Source organism: Convolutriloba macropyga, chromosome 10 (assembly GCF_964194025.1).
Source record: "Convolutriloba macropyga chromosome 10, txConMacr16.3, whole genome shotgun sequence".
NCBI classification, from domain to species: Eukaryota; Metazoa; Xenacoelomorpha; order Acoela; family Convolutidae; genus Convolutriloba; species Convolutriloba macropyga.
This window is the reverse complement of record NC_134477.1, coordinates 59,076,345-59,087,962: the sequence shown is the minus strand read 5'-3', so window position 1 is coordinate 59,087,962 and position 11,618 is coordinate 59,076,345. Positions and strand designations below refer to the sequence as shown.

General features: G+C 37.1%; 1 protein-coding gene across 2 annotated transcripts in view; it reads right to left on the bottom strand.

Moving 5' to 3' along the window:
* Positions 1–306: 306 nt before the first annotated feature.
* LOC142348230 (bifunctional 3'-phosphoadenosine 5'-phosphosulfate synthase-like) overlaps positions 307–11,618 on the bottom strand; it is a 28,029-nt gene continuing 16,717 nt past the window's right edge. For both annotated transcript variants that reach the window (XM_075399516.1, XM_075399517.1), the window contains 5 exons: positions 7,468–7,567; positions 6,815–6,960; positions 3,299–3,441; positions 1,932–2,107; positions 307–1,327 (listed from right to left, as the gene is read on the bottom strand). In XM_075399516.1, the coding sequence (XP_075255631.1) occupies positions 1,129–1,327; positions 1,932–2,107; positions 3,299–3,441; positions 6,815–6,960; positions 7,468–7,567 (764 nt within the window). In that variant the 3' untranslated portion in view covers positions 307–1,128. The remainder of the gene's footprint in view (positions 1,328–1,931; positions 2,108–3,298; positions 3,442–6,814; positions 6,961–7,467; positions 7,568–11,618) is intronic.

Here is an 11,618-nt window from a genome sequence, read left to right as displayed (position 1 = left end):
CTGAATTAAAGACAACTCTTACTTTTAAAGGAAATTGATTTACAAGATACAAAGAACGAATTGCATTAGCCTTTTGCTTAAAACTGAGTTAAGGTGATTTTCAAAGATTAGGTTTGAACCAATTCGTACTCCAAGATAACAAGCAAGAGCTGGTTTGATAACTTCACCTTAAAAGTAAACTCTGGATCCGAATTAGTATGTTTTGTAAAAAAAATAACATCTGTTTTATCGGCATTTGAAGTGAGTTGGTTATCTGTCAGGTAATTTGATGTAGTGTACCCTGACAAACAAACTTCTGCTAAAAAAAGAGCTCATAAACTTTTTATTTTTACGAGATTTTACCAGGTAGATAGAATTTCCAGCAGAACACTGGTATATTATACAAATTGGAAATTTAATATCAATATGAAAAGTGAATATATATGTATTTTACAATTTCAGCCGCCTTTTGTCTGATAAAAACAATGACAATGCTGGTCGGAAAAAGTTCAGAGCAATATAACTGTGTAGAGATTAAGATATCGAACTACTTTGTTACATTAAACGAGTACAATTCATATTACTTAGTTTTTTTGCACTCGCATTATAAACACGGAGGGTAGGGTGGGAGCACCGACGGTACTCATTTACTTCCAAAAACTGTTCATAGGTAGCTCAAAAAATTTGGCAATTTCAGAGAAATATAGCCCACAAAGTGATGGTAATACAGCAAGAAGGGTAAATAAGGATTTCAAAAGTGGCCAAACTCAATAATGGAGAGGGTACAAGAAAAGAATTTGAGAAAATTCATGATTTGAGGACGAATTATGCAAAGTATAACTAACACCAGATTTGATTACTGTAAACCCGCGATGCAGAAATCTATCTCACTATCTGAAACTAAATCAGTGAACACAGATACAAACTGCCATCTAGATTTAAGTTATAGATCTAGCTTCAACCCTCATTTCAAGTTCTTCTATTATTAATATTGTGCGTTCGTCAGATATTGCGTTCAACTTTTGGTTCAAAAAATTGTCATGTTTGTGAGTGAATGGTTGATTGCCTTCGATGTCACGGCTAAGTTGAATCCTAATTTTCCGTTCTTCAAATCGTCTTTGGTTCTTCGAGATTATCGATATTGTCCAACTACTGTTGACCAGCTGCCAGTTTTTGGTAGAACTCTGCCAGCACTTTCCACGCACTCGGGGCCATAAATCCATCTGGCGGAAGCTCCCCAGATCGGGCAAATCCCCTCATTTTAGTTCCCGAAATGAAGAGGAAATCGTCTTTCTTCTCGGGGTCAAAAAAGTCCATTTTACCAAGTTTCGTGTTGTAAGCTGCTACCCTTTAACAAAAAACGATCCGATACAAGCAAAACAGTTTAATAAGATAGAAGATTAATGCTCCGCTACATTGCTCGAAATTTTCTGCAACTGACGATTTGATCACCATTGGGACAGAAACGAATACCATTTTTTCTACTAAGAATCAGTAACAATAAGCTCTAGTCCAACAAAACTCTAAACTACTCGTTAAGCATGTGTCTAGAAATGAGATAATTGGCACGTGAAAAATGAACAAAGACCGGAAACCAATAGAATCTTAATTTAAGTTCAAAATCCGTCGGTTTCTGGTCTTTGGTATTTGTCACGTGAATTATCTCGTTTCTGGATAAATGGTCCTTTTGCGGGAACGATAGAAGTCGCTAACGATCATGATTTGATAATTATGATATTGCTCAAAATGGTATTAGAAATAATCGATCTTTTCCGTTTGTGCCCTCTCTAGTCCGTCATGAACCTTCCACCCCCCAAGTTACATCATACGTGTATCGGGGGGGGGGGGGGTGCAAATAAAATACACCCACTCAGCTGGGGGAGGGGGGGGGGGGGGGTTGGACAAACGGAAAAGATCCGAAATACTATATTCGAGAGTCGTCAGAAATTTACCTGAAAGGAACAATCTCGAGTGAGTTGAGTCCGGGAGCCATGCCCAGCACTTTCCTTCCATGAGTCGGTTCGTAGATGTCTTTCTTAGTTTCAGGGTGAGGCATTCCAGCTGGGTCTCTTCCCACAATGTAGAAGTTCGCACCCGCAACCATTCGCGTCTTACAGTGCCATTGCACCTAAAAGCGAATCAATAGAGAATGTAGATATATCAACTGGAAAAAAATTCATTTCGCTAATGCGAGGACGAATAGCGAAGTCTGTGATCTTCAATTACAATTCGCCCAAGTAACGGAATTTATACGGAAATTATTAAATTTAAACACTCGACTACCGTAGAAAGAATTAACCTCGAACAACATGCGAGGGGTAGGCTTTGATTCTAGCTCAGCATTATGAGGCCAACCTCAGGTGGCGACGATAAACGCCCTGAGGGGGTCCAAAATCGTCAATCGAACCATGAATATCGGCCTTCTCAAGCTGAGTTCCGCAGCCACTTCTCAAAACAAGACACTTAAAAGATTTAAGAGAGCTGCTCAGAGACTTATGCACTAAGGCATTACCAGTTAATTCCGTTTTTCTTTTCGAAGAAAAGTCGAATCACTAGCGGAAGAACATTCTAGAAGAAAACTGTCAAGCAATAAATTTTGCATAAGAAAGACACATATTTACAATACTTGCTTCAAACTTAATACGTTCAAGAGCAATTATTATTTATATACCTCACTAATTCATTGTTGCACAGCAGATAGCAGCTTTTCAATTTGTTAAAGAAGTCTGTTATGCTCCTTTGTGAACGATTTTATTCGACAGATGAGATGATTTCAATTTATTAAAGCGATGCAAATCTGTTTTACTGACGATCTATATAAGCTTTCTTTTTTCAACTGCAACGCAAAAAAAAATCAACCGAACTACCCAATTAATTTAATTTTAAATACTGCCAACTCATCAATGAACTACCGAAAGTTAGATTTTTGTCTAGCGCATTATTACTAAGTCGTCTATGTACATAAATAAAATCAAACCTAAATAAAATTTTTACTAAGTCCTCTATACACATAAATAAAATCAAACAAATTGCTCGCGAACGACAGGCCGAACAATTTAATTCAGATGGACTGTAGCCTAGATTCGCTATGATTGCAAGAAATTCCGACCAAGGAGGGGTTCCAAACGTGAAAAAGTCACCTGAGAAGTTAAATCGAAAAAAAATGTTCTTGCAAACCTTTTCATGCAAAAATTTGGCATAAAAAAGACAGACACGCTTACAATAATTGCATCAAACTTCGGTCTATCGGAGGAGTAGCCGACAACGACCATATCGACATCAATAGTAGCTTCTAAATGTCAAGATAGGCATTTCGAACCTCTGTGGGTCCAGCGTACATCATGGGAGAGGGGAATATAGCCATGACAGTTGATTCTGGATCCAACACCCCCTCACTCAACACTGCCTTGTGTTGTTCCATCCTCACTGGAAGAGGCACATCATCGTCCTTCGTCCATCCACCTACACACGCACGTGAACAAGTCACAATACATACAAAGTGATGTCTTTTTTGTCCATGCTACCCTTCAGTACAATCAACACTAGCACAATTTATCAACTAAAGGTTAAAAAATTGTCACGTCCAAGCAGGTATAATATAACGACGAAGTTGGGGAGGGGGGGGGGGGGGGGTTTAATCAATAGAGCCCAAGCCCAAAAAAATAACAAACATTAATACTAGTGTTTATCGAGGATGCGGATATTAGATTGATTGGAGATCTGGGCTATTCTAATTCCTTCAGAAAAACCCACCCTCAGGCTCACAAAATACCCGATTTACAGGGAAGTTTGATTTATTAATTTATTGATTTATTAAAAAATACAAGCAGGACCAATTTGCTGGGCAATCCTAGTTGTTGGAATTTCCAATTTTTTGAGCTTCAAACAAGAGTTAAACTGTTTTTGGAACATTAATATATAGCAAAATTTGCAAACCACCATCTTAGCTTCGTTCTAATTCCAAACCAGAGCCAGAGACTTCTAGGGTGATTATGAAAGAAAGAATTAAACTCTCCGATTTAAAAAATATCAACTTAAATATAAATACAAATACTACAATTAGGGAGAGGGTGGACAAAAGGGGCCGTGTAGACCCACCTAAAATCTGCCCCGTGTTAAATGATGAAAATATTTGTTTACTTTATTCTGAAAAAAAGAGAAAAAAAATTTCAACATTACCGTCTAACGTCGGGCAAATTGCTCTAGAGCGACCGCCGAGCGGTTGGCTTCGTCAGAAGCTAGCCACAGTTTAGTGAGGCTAGCTTTAGATTAATTGGTGTGGGATCAATTTCTAAGAACCGCCCCTCAAAAGATAAGTATAAGTCTACAAAACAGTTTCTGTGAATGGCATACTTGAAGACTAGTGGGCTGAACGGCTCTAAGAGAACTTAATGCAAACTGGGTGCTGCCACTTTATCCCGCTTCTGAAGACGATATTCAAATGGGTCAGACAAAAAATCGGCCCAGCGAAAAATTGCATAAAGGCAAACAGGTTGAACATATTTGCTACAAACTGCTTTTGAGAGCAATTAACAATGATTTCCTAAAAAGTGCCTGTTAAGTCAATTATGATTTAAAAAAAACATTTCTACTAAAACTCATTGTTAATGAGGATCAGAGATGATGACATTACGCCACATAACAGCAGCTGAAGTGCGACATCAACAAAAAGAGAGAAAGAGAGAGAGAAAGGTAAAACGTGAACGAGAAAGTGAAGGAAAGAAACCCTAACCGACATAGCCGACAGAGAGAGAGAGAGAAAGGAATATTTTCCATGATGGGATTCGACTCTGCAACTTCTAGTTCTCCAGCCTTGTTAGTAAATAAATCAAAGCAAAAAACTGAAAAAGGCAAAATTTAAAACAGTTTGCAACTTCGCAGCAAAAAATTTTAAAAACATATTTTGTCTCAAAAGTTCTGTCAAGTAACCCATCTCCAAGACTTGAAAAATTTCGTTGGCCAGTAATGGTCGTTAAACTCAGAAAAGGACAAAAAAATATTGAAAAATTTCGGAAACAATTGAAAATTTTAACAAAATCTAGCTAAAAGTCGAGATATCAATATCTTAAGAACCATTTCATTGTCTCAAGAGACTATGCAGTATCCCTGTTTCAAGCCTGAAACAGTTTCAAAGATCCATACACTTGGAACTTGAAAATTTTCCGCAAAAAAATGGAAACTTATCCAAAAATTGCGAAAACTGGAGTCATAAGAAATATTAATCACCATTCCATTAACTCCAAAACATGAAAAAATTGCAAAAATTTTCAAAAATTGCCTAAATTCGTGATATTAAAATCTTGAAGAACATTCCATTACATCTATAAACTATGCAGTAACATATTATTAAGCCCTAGAGGAATTTCCATGGCTCTTGAGGCTAGAGAAACCTAATAAATGACAAAAAATCAGAAATCCTAAAAAAAGTTTTATAAAAAAATTGCTAAAACCCGTGATATTTAAAAGTTGAAAATTAATCCATGACCAACAAATATTTTCCAGTAACTTATTATTAAACCCTAACGGACGTTTTCTGACCCTTGAGGCTTAAAAAATCTTAATAATGACTATAAATGTTAAAAAATTCGTGATGTTGAAATCACGCACGACATTCCATTACACCTAGAAAATTTACAGTAGCCTATTTTCAAACCCTAGTGGAGGTTCCTTAAAAACTATTCCCCGGCCAAAAAAAATGTATGTAACTTATTATCAAACCCAAACCCCTTAGGTTTTCTGGCCCCTGGGTCTGGAAGGACCTGAATAGGAAAAAAAAACGTCAAAAATTTGAAAAAAATTGCACGTTTTGTCTGAAATGCTAAAATTCGTGATGTTAAAATGTTGAAACCATTCCATTACCACTAGAACCTATGCAGTAACGTATTATTAAAACCTAGAGGAGGTGCAAAATAATATAAGTTTGCGTGTTTTGCCTGCGAGCGGTTGTTCGTCAGTAGATCGAAACGGGGGGGGGGGGGGGGGGGCATCAGTTGAGGGGTCTTCAACCTCTCACCATAAGTATAAGTCTCCAAAACAGTTTGAGCTGAAACAGAGCTGAAAGGCTCAAAGAGCACTTAATGCCCGCTGGGCGCTACCTGTTTATCCCGTTTTTGAGGACGCAAAATCAAAAGCGTCAGACGAAAAATTGGTCAAGCGAAAAATTGCATAGAAACATAGCCGGCAGATTGCCGGAATAGCTGCGAAAGAATAGACCTGCGTGCCATATAATAGAGATAGAAACAGATACAGATCTAAATTGAAAAAATCGACGCCACTCAAAAAACTAGGTAAAAAAATTGAGCGATAAATTAATGAAGCTTGTTAAAATTCATTCCGCAGAAGCCTCTTATTAGGGACCTTTACTGCACATATGAGTTCCTTTGACCTTAAACAGATTCAAATTAAACTTAAGTTTTAAAGTGCAAAAGTCATTTTATTGAGTGAGGTAAGTCACTTGTGATCAAAATCTAATCAAGCAAAAAACTTTTGCTAAAGAGAGTGAGAAATGACGTCACGCGCGCAAACGCCGTTAGTGAGAGGAAGAAGTCATTCAGAAAATTTGACTTTTTCAGCTTTGCTGTGTGAACAAATGTAAAACGAAAAAAGAGCGTCAGACGACGAAACAAAAAAAAAACCAAGAGCACCGCAATATAGCTACGCTCAGCTTACAGCTTCGCAGCTATAAAAAGACCGGCAGGACTAATATAATTGCTACAAACTTCGTTTGAGAGCAATTGAAAAGGTTCTCTTTTCTCCCCCTTTTTCCATTCCTATGTGACGAATGAATGTCAAAATATTTCGCTTAGAAGGCTGTTAATCTTAGTTATAAACTTACCCAATGGGTGCAAGAGTAGAGTAGGGTTCTTGTACCCTCTCTCCAGCAGTCGCCTCCTCGTGTCCTGCATGAGAAGTGCATGTCCATTGTGAATCGGGTTCCTCAGTTGGAATGCAAACACTGCATCAGCTCCCAATTCCCTGAACCTAAACGCACGAACTCAACTTATTCACGCATTCCGTGTTGTTCCAGACGTAATTTGTAATTGAATTCATTTCAGCAGTTAAATTTACCTTTGATCAATGAGAACAAAATAGATCCCCAAATAGTTTGAGTTTGAATTCTATTTCCATCCCATTTTTTACCAATTGTTACCATGCCTTTTTCTATTTACACTTTAATTTACTTTACACATTCTATTTACATTACAATTTAGTACATTTTATTACTTTTAACATTACCTGTTTCTGTGATACACGAGAAGAAAATTACTAATGAAAACAGAACAGATCCAAAAACATATCAACCATTTCAATAGCAAAATCCACATTCCAGCTCGGGACACCCCCCCCCCCCCCCTCCCCCCTAACATTTACGCCCCATGCATAGAGCCCGATTTTCACAAATAATTATAATGATCATAAATGGGGCAAATGTACCGATTGTTGAAAGATATGACTCTGTCGTAGAGTTGAGAACTGCTCCGAACATACCTGTCTCTAAGTTGGTTGGGTGTGAGTCTGTACTGATCCAATCCATCATTCCATGTGATTCTCTCCAACACCTGCAAGTCACCGCCACAAAGCCAGTCGCCTGAACAGCCAACAAAAACATACCAAGGCACTCAAACGGGTGATGCAAATAATTGTAACATAACCAACTACGTTCGGCCAACTTGCTTTCAAACTGTATACGGGGGTTCAATTGAGGGGCATCCTTCAGCCGGTGCTGAAGTATAAGGGCAGTAAAGGGCTTAAAATGATGGCATTAACATTTTAGTAGTAAGCCTCCTCGAATTAAGCTAGCGCTTTAAAATCTGAATGAGAGCAATTTAGATCACGCAAAAATCAAAAAGTCAAACGAGATAAAAGTCACTCCCCAAGAGTCAAAAAGTCAGACAAAAAATTGGTCAAGCGAAAAATTGCATTTAAAAGATCACAGGACTAATAAAATTTTGACAAATTCGTTTGCGAGCAATTAATAACATAGCCGGCAAATAGCCGACGTTGACTACCCGCTTGAAGCACATTGGGATTGAAACAGAAAAAAAATAAGAGATAGAAATTGACAGAATTTTTCTAAGTGTCAAAGTGTTCTCATTTGGTGTATAGATTCTCCTTATTCGGTTAGATTCTAAAATTACACTTAATTTAGCTTCTAAATTGAAATCTATTAAGCATAACACTAATGTCAGCTACCAAAAGCTTAATGAACCTTGATAACCTAATCCACCTAATGACTTAATGACCGGGCTTTATATGCTTATCCTGTTTCTTTTGATCTTTTGACATTTGCTCTTTTGACTTTGACCGTATTCACTACATTGCGTAATTCAATGCATGAAAGAATTTAAAATCCATTCAGTTGAAACAGTGAGTGAGGTAAGTGAGAAGTCAAACGTGAAAATCGTGACTTATGTAAAACAAAAAACGTGATCAAAAGGTAAAGGAAATAAAAAAAGCAGGACAAGTCCTGACGTACAATTCAAAGAATTTTCATTGACTAAGCAATAACTAGGCCTAGAACGGACTATGAGTGAATTGGGAAAACCATTTCTGAAAAAAATCAGATAAATTTAAAAAAAAAACTGAAAATGAATGTCAAAATGCCGCATGTGAACAAAAAATCACCAGCTATAAGCAGCATCAGATTAAATGATAACAAAACTACTAGCTATTAACTCGAGCTATTAATTAGGTTCTTCTATGCCTCATTGGCAACCAATTAGACCTGTCAATGATGGCACTAAGTGATAAGACAACAGATAATTTTAAAAAGGGGGCAAAATCTAAAATTCACATAGTGGCAAAGTCATAAAAAGTTTTAGCTGCCCCTTAATGAATTCAAGTAAAGGCAAAGAGGCATAATTACAACACATATGTACCGTCATAAAATCACTGAAGGAGAGGAAACTCTGAAAACAGAAGTCAAAATGAAAAAAAATCATCTCAAAAACCGCAAAATTGTCAAACGCCAATTTCTGACTCCCCTTTAAGGTATTTTGTCACGCCTCAAACCTACTGGATTTTTCGCTCTCTTTAGTATTTCAGTGTGACCAAAATCACCACTCTAATTTGACTTCACACTGACGTGAAAAAGCCGAAAAAAGCGTGAACAGATCTTCAAAAAAAGACAGCGCACCAATACAATTTTCAAATTCTTTGAATTGTAAAATTGTAAAAAGGAGAGCGCCTCAATAATAGCCGTTGAGAGGCTGACGACGGCTATTAAAAACAATTAAATTTATGAAAAATTTCAACAATTCAGATGTCATTAAAGATTTTGGTTAGCAAGGTAATGACTTTTTGTTTCCATGAAAACGAACCCATGATTTTGAAAACAGGACCTGCTACCAAAAATGTCAAAATAGTAGCGGAGGTTGTTCTCAATTGAAGCCCTATAAGTTATCACTTAACGTTTCAAGCTTAATCGATCCCACTGAAAGAAAGTTGCATTGTTGACTTTTAATCAAATCAGAGAGGCAGCACTGACACTAACATACAGGTTTTGGAATGAATGCATGATTAACAGAACTTTTTTTTACAAATTCTGTTCAACAAACTTATTCTGAAAAACTGAAAACAGGCTGTTGCCGAACAAGACAAATTACGTTGAAATGACAAGCCAGGGAGCAAAATTTTGACTGATTCGGCCGGGGGATAAAGGCTACAGCTTCCCCAAACGGTTTAAAATTATCCAATAAGAATTTATTAGGACCACGGATGAAACCAACTTTGGCTGAGTTTTACAGTAAACAGCCAACCACTCATACCAAAAATCAAGCCATCTTGCGTGAATAAGTTATTTCAAAAGTCAATTGGACTAAGAAAAAGTTGCGCACAATGCAGTAAAAATTGAAACAAAACGTCTCCAAAGTTGCTCGTAAAACGGAAAATTTCGATGACGAAAAATAAACCGACTGACGTCGCACAAATTTGTCCCGAACGATAAGCGGGGCAATTCAATTCAGAGGTGGCTGTAGACTATATTTTTTAAGGAGGCAAAAACATCCAACTAGGGTGGGATTCGAAACCGCGACCAACGGAGTCCTTGACAGACGAACTCATCACTCGGCTATGAGGCCTTTGTATTTCCTACGCTACAATCGCGTCTACTCTAGCAACATACTTCAATTCGTAGTGAGAGAAAGTGATATCACTCAAAAATGAAAAAAACGCATACGAAAGTGACTTGAGAAGTCAAAGAAGGTTCTAGAAGAAAAACTCACAGTCAGGCAAAAAATTTGCATTAAGAAGACACCCGTTTAAAATCAATGCTTCATACTTCGTTCGAGAGCAATTAATAACGCTTAATTATCTTGACAATAAGTGATTCTTGCGGACGTTGGGAACACCTAATTAATTATCCAAGCTTATCGGCTTCACTAAATATTTCATCGAGGTAGGTAGTAATCAAACAACAAATTCTTTTCTAAACTATTCGTGATTGCAAACTGTCCCAAGCGTAAATTTCTGAATGATGCAACATTAAACCACTCCAAAATCCACAAATTATGCTCGTAAAAGTTCATTAGAAAAGTCCGACGTTTCAGGCAGAAAAACCTACCGCCGGGATTCGAACCACTGACCTCCCGATCTGTAATAGATGCACTGACCACTCTGCTATCAGGCCCTTGTTTTCGCTATGCTTCAACCGAATTTATATTAGCAACAAGCTTTACTTCGGAGTGAGAGCAATAGAGATCACCCAAAAATGAAGAACGAAAGCATGAAAAAGTCACTTGAGAAGTCAAAGAATATTCTAGAAGAAAAGCGCAAAATGGTAAAGCAAAAAATTTGCATAAAAAAGACCAACACGTTTACAATAATTGCTATGAACTTCGTTCAAGAGCAATTAAAAAGTGAGCCTGTTATTCGCAAAGATATAAATTTGGTGGGGAAATTCAGTTATTCTAATGATTTTTTGTGGGGACTTTGACAGTGCTTGAATTTGAATCTGCCACTCTTAGATTTGCAGCTCTAAGTCTTATTTCTTTTTACTTGCGGTTAAAATTGGTTTTTTTTCTTAAGTTTACATCATAACAAACAATATCTAACTAAAAGGGAATAAAGTCAGACGAATTGCTTTCGAGCGATACAACAGGCGGGTTTAGATTCTAGATTCAATTTTAGCCTACTCCAGCCTGTGAGTGGTAGATGGATAAGATGTCAGAGCGTAAATAAGTCAAATCACTCAAGCTGGCGAAAGAATATTCTACAATAGCCTAAATTAAAAATTTTAAACATAGCCGACAAATTGCCCAAAAATATCCGCCATTGACGCGTTAGACGCACAGCGGGATTGAAACCGAAAAAGAAAAACGGAGATTGAACTTGACAAAAAGTTTCAAATTTGTTCTAATTCAGTGTGCAGCTTCAGTTAGATTCTAAACCTATATTTACTTCAGCTTCTAAACTGAGGAGTACTAAGCTTAATACTAATAACATAACCGGCAGATTGCCAGAAAATAGCCGCCGTTGATTCCAATAAGCATGATTGGGATTGAAAGAATAGAAGATACTGAAAAAAAAAGATTTCTGTACAAAAACATTTTTTAAGTCCGATTTATTTTGATGGCATTTCGTAGTTGAACATAACGTACTTCTGTTTCTTAGAGGCTACAGGAGCTACTATCAATACCAAT